The sequence below is a fragment of the Heloderma suspectum genome, chromosome 16, assembly GCF_057233095.1.
Source record: "Heloderma suspectum isolate Gila_16-S chromosome 16, 16-S_ref, whole genome shotgun sequence".
NCBI classification, from domain to species: Eukaryota; Metazoa; Chordata; class Lepidosauria; order Squamata; family Helodermatidae; genus Heloderma; species Heloderma suspectum.
In genome coordinates this window covers 20763873-20776088 of record NC_139473.1, presented here as the reverse complement: position 1 = coordinate 20776088, position 12216 = coordinate 20763873, and the positions used below count along the sequence as shown (strand labels likewise).

Below are 12216 nucleotides of genomic sequence, written 5' to 3'. Positions count from 1 at the left end.
TAGCCATCAGGACTCGTAGCCATTGATAGCCTTCTCCTCCGTGCATTTATCCAACCCCCTTTTCAAGCCATCCAAGTTGGTGGCCATCACTACATCTTGTGGTAGCAAATTCCATAGTATGACTATGCACTGTGCGAAGAAGCCCTTCCTTTTATCTGTCCTGAATCTCCCACCAGTCAGCTTCATGGGATGACCCCACTGGGTTCTAGTATTTTTAGAGAGAGAGAGAGAAAGGTCTTCCTCTCCACATTCTCCACACCATGCATAATTTGGTACGCCTCTATCATATTTCCCCTTACCATCCTTTTTTCCAAGCTACACAATCCCAGCTATGGTAGCCTTCCCCCACAGGGGAGATGCTCCAACCCCTTGATCATTTTAGTTGCCCTTTTTTACACCTTTTCCAGCTCTACAATATCTTTTTTTGCAGTGTGGTGACCAGAACTGGACACAGTATTCCAAGTGTGGTCTCACCATAGATTTGTATAGGGGCATCCTGTGCTGAAACAGGCACCCCAACTGACTGGGAAAGGCTAAAGCATTTGGGACTTTTCGGTTTAGGAGAAAGACAAACAAACAGGGATATGATAGAGGCTTATAAATGGATGCGCAGCCTGGAAAATGCAGACAGAGCATTTTCCCCCTCTGCCTGCACCATATACAACCACTTGGCATCAGGCCATGAAGCAAATGGGAAGTAGTTTTAGGATAACAACAAGAACAGCTACAACAGTGAATCATTAATCTGTGGAACTCACCGCTAAGGGTTGTGGTTGCGGCCATTATCTTAGGTTTTAAAAAGGCTTAGGGCAAGGGTGGGCAGAAAGAAGATCTGATTTGACTCGTACATCTCTGGGTGATTTGCAGTAGATCCACCAGGATTTCTGATTCCCAGCGATTTCACAATAGGAGCAACCCCAAAACTGTCCCCCACCCAAATTTGGGGTGTCGAAACTCTTTCAGTCTGAGGGCTGAATTCAGTTTCAGAGAAGCTCTTAGAGGCTGGGGTGTGACATTTTGGGGATCCCTGGAGAGCCAGATTGGAAACTCAGGTTTCCCTGCAGGGCTGATATTCTACACGCCTGCCATAAATGATACTGCTAAACTGAAGGAGGGCTTGTGAGCGCCGTTTAGTCCTGGTACTCCAAACAAAGTCTTTCCAGGCTCACTCTACATCTTTTGCTCCTGGCTGCGTTTGGTGGATCTCAGGGTTCAAGTAAAAACCCAGGTAGATCCCACGAGTCTGAAGCTGCCCATCCCTGGGTTAGATGAATACCCTGATGAGGATCAGCAGCTCTTTGTTATGCTGGCTTAATGCAGCCCCTGTGCAAACCCAGTTTTCCTAAATTGTGTGGATTCCACGGACTTGCAGACTGGTGTTTTACTTTCTGGAATTGTATGCAAAATTAGTCGTAAAGAATACAAAAAATACATTTATTTTTTAAAAAAGCACTGCCTGACAATGTTCATTTCCCCCCCATAGGCTAAAGCATGAAAAACTGGATTGGGGGCGGCGGGGGGGATTCGCACATTTGTGCAATTGTGGAAATGCGCATTTTCAGAAGTGCATGTTTGCTCACACGCACACTTTCCAACATGAACGCGAGGTCAGGGAATCGAGAAAAATCTGGTTCTGTTAATGAGCGGGTGATGGAACGAAAGTTATAGAATCATAGAATAGTAGGGTTGGAAGGGGCCTACAAGGCCATCGAGTCCAACCCCCTGCTCAGTGCAGGAATCCAAGTCAGAGCATCCCTGACAAATGGCTGTCCAGCCTCGTCTTGAAGGCCTCCAGTGTGGGAGTTGCCTGAGGATCCGTGAAAAGTAGTTGGAACGGATTTAACAAACTCTGCACATCCCTGCTCACGACAGCCCTGTGAGGTAGGTTAGGCTGAGAGACACTGACTGGCCACCCAATGAGTTGCATGGCCGAGTGGGGGCTAGAACCCAGGACTCCCAAATCCCAGTCCAACACTCTAACCACTACACCACGCTGTGTGTAACAGATGGGTTGACTAGATGGACTTGATTCAACAGGGCTATTCTTCTGCCCTTCCATTTTGGTGCCCCTCCTGCCTGCATAAGAAATCTGATCATGTGCACTCCCACATCACCACTCCTCGCTAATGAGGGTACACATTTTCCTCTCCCATAGGTAGTATCTCCCCTCATGGAGGCGGTCCTCGGGGAGACCCTGGTGACGGTGGCTGACGAGAAGGTCAGCATCACAGAACTGAAGGCCCAGATCATCTCGAACCTCTCCCTGTCGCTACACCCTAGTCCTGGGAGCAGCCATACCATCGTGGCCAAGACGACTGCCCAGCAGACTCTCAACTTCTCCAAGCAGGTAATCCAAGCTGGCCCACTCCAGTGGAGCAACGTCTTAGGCGATCTTCCCCAGAAGGTCCAACACAAGGCCATTTCGACAAGCCATGACCTCGCAAGCAGCCAGTGAGATGGTACAACTCCCCCCTGCCCAAGGATGCAGGCAGAGGCTGACATGACAGAATGCTCCTCTGCACAAAAGCTTTCCCTGCATGTAGAACTCTAGGTTGCCAGGGAGAAGAGGAGGCTAAGGCAGGACAAAAATGCTTCCCCCAAATTTGCCAGTCCATCTGAGAGCAGTGTATTTTTTTGAGGTGTGGGGAAGAGTTCATTTCATGGATTCATCAGGGAGGTGCAAAATTCTTCAAAATTTGGGGGGAGGTGAATCAGTAGCGGCAGGGGTGGCTTATTTTCAATTTATTTATATATTGCTGCATAAATGATGGAGAAGCTCCCCTCAGCAACTGCCTGCTGGTGGCCAGGGTTCCCCTGCATCATGACATACAGTCACTCCAGGGGCATTGTGTGTGTGAGTAGGCAGCTGCTAATGGGGGAAACCATTCCCCCTACACACAATGTCTTTGGGATAATGCGACATCAGCCTCCCCCACTGTGGTGCTGTTCAGACATTTTGCACCACAACTCCCTAGGGATGGGCAAATCAATACAAATCAATCCATTTCCGGTCCACGTCAGTTTCTCATGGACGCAATCATAAGTCTGTTCCATCCAGTTTCCACATCAGTCTGCATTTTTTTAAAAAAGTGCATGGAAATTTGCATTTCTTTTCATACACAACATTCCCTACCATATACATGTTTCTGTGCTACCTTCCCTCACATACTCAGTTTTGTACACCGCTTTCTCTAACATATGCATTTTGTACTGTTTGAGCCAAGTAAAGGGAGGGGCGAACGAGCGATGATCCAGATCACCAAGATCCTCTGAATATCATCTCGCTACTCATCTTGTACCTGACTCCCATTTGTGTTTGCAATTGCAGCTCTCTCTGTGCAAATTTAAAACTTGCACAAATTGGCAATGATCAAATGGAGGGTTGAGAGAGGGCAAATCTTCCCCAATTGTGCAAATTTCCTAGTTTGTGCAAATTTCCTCCACAGACTAAAGCAGGGCTGATTCAGGCGACTGAGGAAATTTGCGCAAATTAGGAAATTTGTGCAAATCAAACTGGGAATCAGGACTGAGATGAATTCAAGCATGTGACATGATTGACAATTTGCAGATATTTTTGCCAGACAGGTGCTTGTTCAGGACTTTGAACAGGGAATGCTTGCATGTTTTGTGAACAAGATGAAATTCTCATACATCCGTAGCCAAGAACTGCATCACAAAATTTGGAGAAGTACACACTCAAAAGGATAACTGTGTTCCCATTGACATGTTAATCCAGGAAGTGTGAATTAAGTCAGTTCACTTAAAATGGTGGGCAGGAGCACTGAAGAAGGAGCCATGAGCTTCGCCCTGCTGGCTGACATGGTACAAGTTTGGAAAGGGGTTTACCATCTCACCTGCCTTTTGGAGGTTTGGGCCCCAGTGACGTCACATCATTGCTGTTGGTCCCAGTTGCTCACGAGCTTGTTGCCAGCATGATGGAAAAGTTCCGATCAAAAGTGCCGCAGTTCCGATCAAAAGCCGCCATGTGTGAAATGGCAGGCAGGCATTTTGCGACAAAGCAATGCGAAAGAGGGTGGGTGAAGATCTCCTGTGGGGAATGCTTCAAGCATCTTCCGCGAGACTGAATCCTCAACAAAGAGTGACCTCTGTGACCATTCAGGGCCTCTCTGGCTGAAAGTCAGTGAATGCGTGGTAGAGGGAGGGAGGAAGTCGGAGAAGACCAGATTTGGAAAAATGGAGAGGGTGGCTTGGAGCAGAGGTTGAATTGATGAGTGAAGGGAGGTTGGCAAGGCAGGGGGCTTGCCGAGGAACAGATTTCCCCAACCTGCCCCCCAATGTGTCAGGCTATGGCTCCCATCATCTCCACTGGGGATGATGGGGAGTTGTAGTCCAATGCGCCAGGCAGGCCCCAGGTTGGGGAAGGCTTTTGTAGAATATGGAAGCTTGGATATTTGAGTGGTGGGAGGGCACGCTGAGTGCAAGAGCAGCGGGTGGTGCTGAAGGGGGTAGGGGAGGCTGGATCGATATAGAACAGTGGCTTCCAAACTCTCTTCTGGGGTTCTTTTGAGGTGGTCCCACGAAGTGGCGATGTGTAAGGGTGGAAATGTTTTCCTGGCTTTTCCCTCGACTGCCATTCCTGATCTTCTGCACTGTCCGTTGACACCAGGGCAGTGTTCTGGACTCTTCATAGAATCATAGACTAGTAGAGTTGGAAGGGGCCTGTAAGACCCTCAAGTCCAACCCCCTGCTCAATGCAGGAATCCAAGTCTGATGTCCCTGACAAGTGGCTGTCCAGCCTCGTCTTGAATGCCCCAGTGTGGGAGAGCCCACCACCTCCCAGGGTAATGGATTCCATTGTCGCATTGCTCTGATAGTCAGGACTTTTCTCCTGATGTTCAGCCAGAATCTGGCTTCCTGCGTCTTGAGCCCATGATTCCGTGTCCTGCACTCTGGGATGATCGAGAAGAGATGCTGGCCTTCCTCTCTGGGACCATCTTTCAAGGACTTGAAGAGCATTGTCTTCCACAATGCTGGTGAGGGGTTTCTCAGGAGACATGCTAGGGCAGAGTTCCCACTGGCTGGATATTCTGGGAGCTGTAGTCCAAAACATCTGAAGGGTACCAGGTTGCCTAGCCTGTGCTAGGGTCTCTTGGCAGTAACGTCATGGTGGCATTGCACTCTTCAGATGTGCAGGACTACAACTCCCATCATCCACAGCCAGCCTGGGGAAGTCTGTTCTGTACAGGGATCAGATCTGGCCGCCGGTGTAAATTCCTTTGGGGTCTCACAAGTAGCAATGGTTCGAACATGAACGACCAATGGTATCAACAGCATGGGGGGTTCAACACTGTCTTGTCCCTCTTCCTAGGAGGCGTTGCTGAGTCTTTGGGTGTCATACAGTGATGGCACCACGGTCCCCCTCTCCTTGTACGACCCAAAGGACTACACGCTGGTGGTGACGACCCAGGATGCGACGGTGGTGTCTGTGATGCCGGATCGGGCCTTCCCGCTGGTGAGGGCCGAAGGGGAGGGGGCTGGCGAGCTGGTCAAGGTGGAGCTGATGATCTGTGAGACCTGCCAGAAGACCAAGCGCAAGAGCGTGCTGGCCACTGCTCTGGCCGGCATTCGCGTGCAGTTCAGCTCCGAGGAGGAGCCCACCTACGACTATGAGCCCGTCCAAACCCCGAGCCGGCCCGGACGGGAGAAGGGCACCCCCGGGACCACGCCCCGGGTGGAAGTGGAGTGGCACCTGGTGCCCAGCCAGGAGAGCCGGGCACCAAGTGCCATCCTCCCGACGGAGGATTTCCCCACCATCCCCACTGGATACGTGCAGGTAACCCGGGGCCTGACAGACCTGGAAATAGGCATGTATGCCCTCCTGGGTGTCTTCTGCTTAGCAATCCTGGTTTTCCTCATCAACTGTATCGTCTTTGTCCTCAAATACCGGCACAAACGCATCCCACCAGAAGGACAGACCAACATGGACCACTCTCACCACTGGGTCTTCTTGGGCAACGGGCAGCCCTTGCGGGCCCAGAACGACCTCTCCCCTCAGCCCGAGAGTCCGGGCAACCCGCTGGAGAACGTGCAGACCTGCTGTCACGGCGACCACCACAGCAGCGGCTCCTCGCAGACCAGCGTGCAGAGCCAAGTGCATGGCCGGGGGGACGGCTCCTCGGGGGGCTCCACCCGGGACCAGAGCGAGGACCCGCTGAACTCCCCCACGTCCAAGCGCAAGCGGGTCAAGTTCACCACCTTTGCCACCATGCCCTCCGAGGAGCTGGCCTACAACTCGGTCCCTGTGGCAGACGAGGAGGACTTGGAGTGGGTCTGTCAAGACATGGGACTCCAGGGCCCCGAGGAACTGCACAGCTACGTCCATAGGATCAAGGAGATTGCATAACGGGGTGGACCCGATGCTTCACAGGCCAAGGAGAGGGAAGAGCTGGGTGGGGTGCTTCCTTGGGTCGGCTTGGCTGGCTTGCGCCTCCCTTCAGTGTTCGTCGGGCTCCCCGTCAGGCCCTCTTCTCCACGGACAAGCCCGACGACGGCAGGCCCAGCGACGTACAAAGGGAAATATGACATCCCGTGAGATGGGATGGAGCCTTTTACTCGGAGGGAGAGCCGTCTTCAGGAGGCCGCTTGCGGAGCAGCTGCAGAAGCGAGCGGGGACACGGCCCCACCTGGCCGGTTGGTGCCGGCACCTGTAGCCAAATGTTCAAGGGGGGCGGGGGGCTGGCACCGTTGGGTCGGCTGAGCTGCGGCACAGAACCAGCCGAGCTGCGTAATCAGTCCTTGCTGCTGATTGGTTGCTTGGGGGAACGTTACTTCTTGCCTTCCCGACATCCGCTGCTGCCTTTGGTCCCTCGGCTGTTTCGTTGGTTTGTTTTTTTCCTTTCCTTTCCTTTCCTTTCCTTTCCTTTCCTTTTTCTTTTCTTCCTTGCACAATAAATGTTGACTCTTTAAAATAAACAACATTCAGGGATTCTGCCCAGCCCAGTGGGGCCCATGTGGAATGGTGCTACCGGGGCACGGGAAGGGAGGGGACACGAGCCGAAAACACAAGGCCTGTGCCGGATTGCTGTCTGCTGCGCAAAGTAGTTTAATCTCACTGCTGCTTCACGGGGAGGGGGGGACAGTACCGCCCCCTTGCCGTTCTGAACAGCCCATCTCCTGTTTCGTGCCTGCGATGCCTTGGCCATAGTCCCAGTCCCCGTTCTCCCAGGGTTGGCCTCGTGTACCTGATATGCAACTTTGCTTCCTGGAGGGGAGGGGGGGATTGAGGTGCAAAGGACAGAAGTCGGGAACCTCAAGGCAATGCAGACCCCTGCCCTCAATGCTGCTGGTCCTTGGGAAGAAACGGTTTAGTTTTTCGAAGAGGAACAGAGTCCCAATCCCTCTGGGTCTGGTTTACAGGTGTGGTTCATTTGGGTTTGAAGGTTTCCCATCCATCAACGGCCATGCTAGCAGCTGTGTTTTGCTCCCTTCTGTTCATCAGTGCTGCTAGTCCTTACTGAGGCAACACCCTTTTCATAAAGAGAGTGAGAGAGAGAGAGAGAGAGAGAGCGGCTGGCCGGCTGGCCCTTCTCTGGAGCATTCCCCTATTCCCCATTTCATTGGCTGAGCCTCTGTGATGTCATGGAATATAGGGAACGCAGCCCTTGCATGTTCCAAGGAGACAGGATTTGCATAAGAAAGGCAGGTCGGGGGCCCTGATGAAGATGGGGGCACAAGGAGAGGGGTGGGGGTGTGCTGTGAGTGGGCAAATGTATGAGAAGGGCCGGAATTCACATTTTTATTAAAAAACACAAAAACTATTCAGCCCAGTCTGGCTGGCTGCGGGATTCTTATTTTTCTCCACAGGTCTCTGTTCCTCGTATCCTCCCCCAGCACCTCTTTTGTCCAATCTGCTTCTTCTTCAACCCCAGAGGGAGAGTGGCTGCGGGCGGGCAGACATGCTCACTTGGCCCTCCAGTGGGGGGCCACGCAAGCCGGGGTTCTGCGCCCTTGCCGCCCCAGGGAGTGGTGGTGGGTGGCAGCTGAGCACTGCTGGCCGCACTGTGATGCTGCCCTGCATGGCAGTGTGCATTTATCCCTCCAAGGCCCCGGGACTCCACCTGGGATCTGGGAGGGCTGGGTGGGGAGAAAAGAAGCACAGAGCAAGAGTTGTCAGGGGAGGGAGGGTGAGGCGGGGAGAGTCTCATCCACGTTTATAGGCCCCTCTGGCATAGATTGCAGAAAAAAGTGGAGCGGGGGGGGGGAGAAGTGTATTTTAAAAATGTAGGTGCCGGGTATTTCCATCATCTTTGTCTCTCATCCATCCATCCATCCATCCATCCATCCATCCATCCATCCATCTCTCTCTCTCATCCATCAACCATCCATATCTAATCTATTGTCTATTTAGTGAAGCTCACAGGGACACAACACCAACACCTTTGTTAGCTGACGTCATCTCCCCCCTGCCCCCCCCCCCCGGTCAGACTTCCACATTCCCTTCCTCACAGGCACTGGGGAAAATGAATTTTCCCAGCAACAATATCTCGTTCCCTGTCATCATGCAAAGTCTTTTGGGGCAGCTTGGTCTGGAATGGGCACTGAAGACCTGCTCGTGGTTGAGACGAAAATGGCTAGCAGCGCGTTGTTGATGTGGATCAACAGCGCTGCCTGCGTTTTGGGCTTCTCCTTGGGGGCGTGGCTAGGGGGGCTGTCATGAGGAGCGCCTGCACTCCCAAAATGACTACCACACCACTGCTACCTGTTTCTCCAGCTGAGAATGACCATAGCAATATTCCTCTGAGACAGGATCCCACGGAGTGCCAGTAGCTGTGTGTGAATGTGTGGTTGTGGGTGGGGGGTCGGGGAGGAAAATAATCAGTCTTTCGGCAGGGCTGGCGGAATGGCCTTGCACCTCCATCTCATTTCCCTCAGTACCACCGGCTGGAATGGCTGAGGGATGAGGAAACAAGAGGAGAATGCTGGTGACCCCATGCCTCTCTTGTCCAATCTGGCTGACTCCAGTCTTGAAGATGGCACACGGCATGACACGAAACCTCAGCCTGATCCAGGAGACCCTTGCGTTCATATTGGCCGTGAGAGCTGGGATGGAACCTCCAAGGGAAGACACAGTGTATCACTGAATACTGGGTGACAAGTGATGGGGAAGAGTTTCACACCCTCTCTTTTGGGCTCCCTCAAAGCACAGCTGTCCACTGTTGGAAGCAAGCTTTGAGGATTAGAGGGCCCATATCTTTACCCAACAGGGCCTTTCAATACCATGCAAAGAGTAACCCACTCACCCCCTTTAAAAGCAAACCGATCTGAGCTTCTTGGCATTATATACTGTTATAACAGTAGTTGGTCACTGTGTAGAAGCCCGTCAGTAGGTTAGTTGCCCCTGGGCTACAGCTCCCCCTTGAGGAACAGAAGAGAACTGTGTGCAACATCGGCTCCTGCAATTGGCAGGCAGTATGGAGCCTGTGGATTGGCAGGGCCTAGTATAAATATCGAGAGGATGGCACTCCGTCCCCGCCTGGTCAAGATGGCACCATCTTGTAGCAGGTGTGCCTCAGCGACCAATGACAGGCACCCTGGGGGTCCGGGGTCAACACGCATTCCAGGTCTGGTTCTGGGAGCCCACTGCCCCAACCTGACCCTGAGGGAAGGACTTGCATCCCACTGCTGAGCCAAGAGAGGCTCCTAGAGCAGCTTAGTAAAAGAATCAGAATAGTAGGGTTGGGAGGGGCCTACAAGACCATCGGGTCCAACCCCCTCCTCAGTGCAGGAATCCAAGTCAGAGCATCCCTGACAAGTGGCTGTCCAGCCTCGTCTTGAATGCCTCCAGCATGGGAGAGCCCACCGCCTCCCCAGGTAATGGGTTCCATTGTCATATTGCTCTTACAGTCAGGACGTTTCTCCTGAAGTTCAGCTGGAATCTGACTTCCTGTCACTTGAGCCCGTAATTCTGTGTCCTGCACTCTGGGATGATTGAGAAGAGATCCTGGCCTTCCTCTCTGGGACAACCTTTCAAGGACTTGAAGAGCACTATCCTATCTCCCTTCAAGCCTAAACATGCCCAGTTCTTTCAGTCTCTCTTCATAGGGATTTGTTTCCAGTTCCCTGATCCATCTCTGTTGCCCTCCTCTGAACCCTCTCCAGCTTGTCTGCATCCTTCTTAAAGTGTGGTGCCCAGAACTGGACACAGTACTCCAGATGAGGCATAAGCAGTGCTGAGAAGAGGGGAACTAGTACTTCTCCTAGAATTTGGAAGCTATGCTTCTATTAATGCAGCCCAAAATAGCATTGGCCTTTTTGGCAGCCACATCACATTGTTGGCTCATATTCAGCTTATGATCGGCAACAAGTCCAAGATTCTTCTCGCTTGCAGTGTGGTTGAGCCACGTATCGCCCATCTTGTAACTGTGCATTTGGTTTATTTTTCCTAGGTGCAGAACTTGGCATTTGTCCCTACTAAATGTCATTCTGTTGTTTTCTGCCCAGCGCTCCAGTCTATCAAGATCACTTTGAATTTTGTTTCTGTCTTCCAAAGTATTAGCTATCCCTCCCAATTTTGTGTCATCTGCAAATTTGATCAGCATTCCCTGCACCTCCTCCTCCAAGTCATTCATAACAATGTTGAAGAGCCCTGGGCCCAGGACTGAGCCCTGCGGTACCCCACTCGTTACCTCTCCCCAGTTTGAGAAGGTGCCATTGAGAAGCACTCTTTGAGTCCGATTCTGTAGCCAACTGTGGATCCACCTGATTGTTGTTTCACCTAGCCAACTTTGAGCTAGTTTGCTCATCAGGAGATCATGGGGCACTTTGTCGAAAGCTTTGCTGCAGTTAAGGTATATTCTGTCCACAGCATTCCCACAGTCCACAAGGGAGGTTACGTGATCAAAAAATGAGATCACATTCATCTGGCAGGATTTGTTCTTGACAAATCCATGTTGGCTTCGAATAATCGCTGCATTGTTTTTAGGGTGTTTTCAAGAAGTCGGTCCCCACACACAGGCTACTGTAGCTCATCTCCCTCAGTACCACGTGCTGCAATGGTGGCTAGTGGTAACGGCTGAGGGACGAGAAGCCTTCGTGGGGGTGGGTCATTTGTTCATTTTAGTCCTCTGCCCATGAGGTCCTTGGATGAAACACCCTCCTCCCAGTGGGGGCTGGTGACTCTGATTTCAGTGAGGCAGTGAATTCACTCTGGGTTTCAGGCAGAACCAGCCAGAACTCTAAAGGAGCTATCCAAGGTGCTGAACCTTATTTGGGGATAGAGTTCAGCACCGTGGATACCTCCTTTGGAGTTTGGGCTGGTTCTGACTGCAACACAGAATTGGATTCACAGCCCCACTGAAATTGGACCCCCCCAGCCTCCACTGCCCCTTCCTCTATCCAGATCAAATATGGGCTCTTCAGGAAATGCACATTTTGAAAAGTGGGAGGGGTATGGAAATGTTTTCAGTAATCCCTTTGAAACGGACCAAAAAATATTAAAACAGTTTCAGCTTTGGAAATGGTGCTGCCCAGCAGGAGAAAATGAAATGCGACCGACTATCCTGTTTCTTGCTCTTTATGGACTATGGTTCATGCTGTAGGTTTCTCCCCAAAGAAATAGATGGAAGGTGAAAGAACCCCCCGCATCCTAAGCTCACTGTCGAGCCTGCTGCTGAATATTTCACTAGCAGCTGTGCTTGAGCATTTCTCCCTGAAATAAAAGAGTCGTGTCTGTTTTGCCAAAAATAAAGTCGCCTTATCCAGAAACTGGGTCTCTTTTTTCATGCAAATGTAAGGTGGCATCTTGGGATCGGGGCAGTTCCAAGCTATCGAAACAATATGGGAACCTTAGCGCTTTGTTTAAAGATTGCATCTCCCCTCCCAATTCTCTTAGCAATGGACAAATGCCATGAGGTTTTGCTCCGATCTGACAGCATCTGCTGCATATTACTTCTGGAAATGGCTGGCATTTGCGTGCTGCCCGTTTGGAGGTCTCCCCTGGGGCTTGCTTTGTAATATGTGCAATAACTTTATTTTTAAGCTCCATTTCCAAATAGGCCTCTTGGTTCAAGGCAGCCGTGTGCATCATTTAAAGTGGCCCTGATCTCACTTCCGTGCATGTTCATACCACGGTAATCACAACCTTGCTCCTAAGGTACAGCTGGAAACCAGGGTTTCTGAGTCTCTGAGCTGCACCAGAGCAATTTCAGAGTGATGCCTGCTGCAAAGGTGATCAGAACCCTCTGACCTGCCATCTCC

General features: G+C 51.5%; 1 protein-coding gene across 1 annotated transcript in view; it reads left to right on the top strand.

Moving 5' to 3' along the window:
- The window catches only part of TMEM132E (transmembrane protein 132E), a 196292-nt gene extending 184577 nt beyond the window's left edge, over nt 1-11715 (top strand). Inside the window, exons 8-9 of the mRNA XM_084823015.1 lie at nt 2156-2347; nt 5330-11715. Coding sequence (XP_084679141.1) covers nt 2156-2347; nt 5330-6364 — 1227 coding nt within the window. The 3' untranslated portion in view covers nt 6365-11715. The remainder of the gene's footprint in view (nt 1-2155; nt 2348-5329) is intronic.
- The last annotated feature ends 501 nt before the right edge of the window (nt 11716-12216 follow it).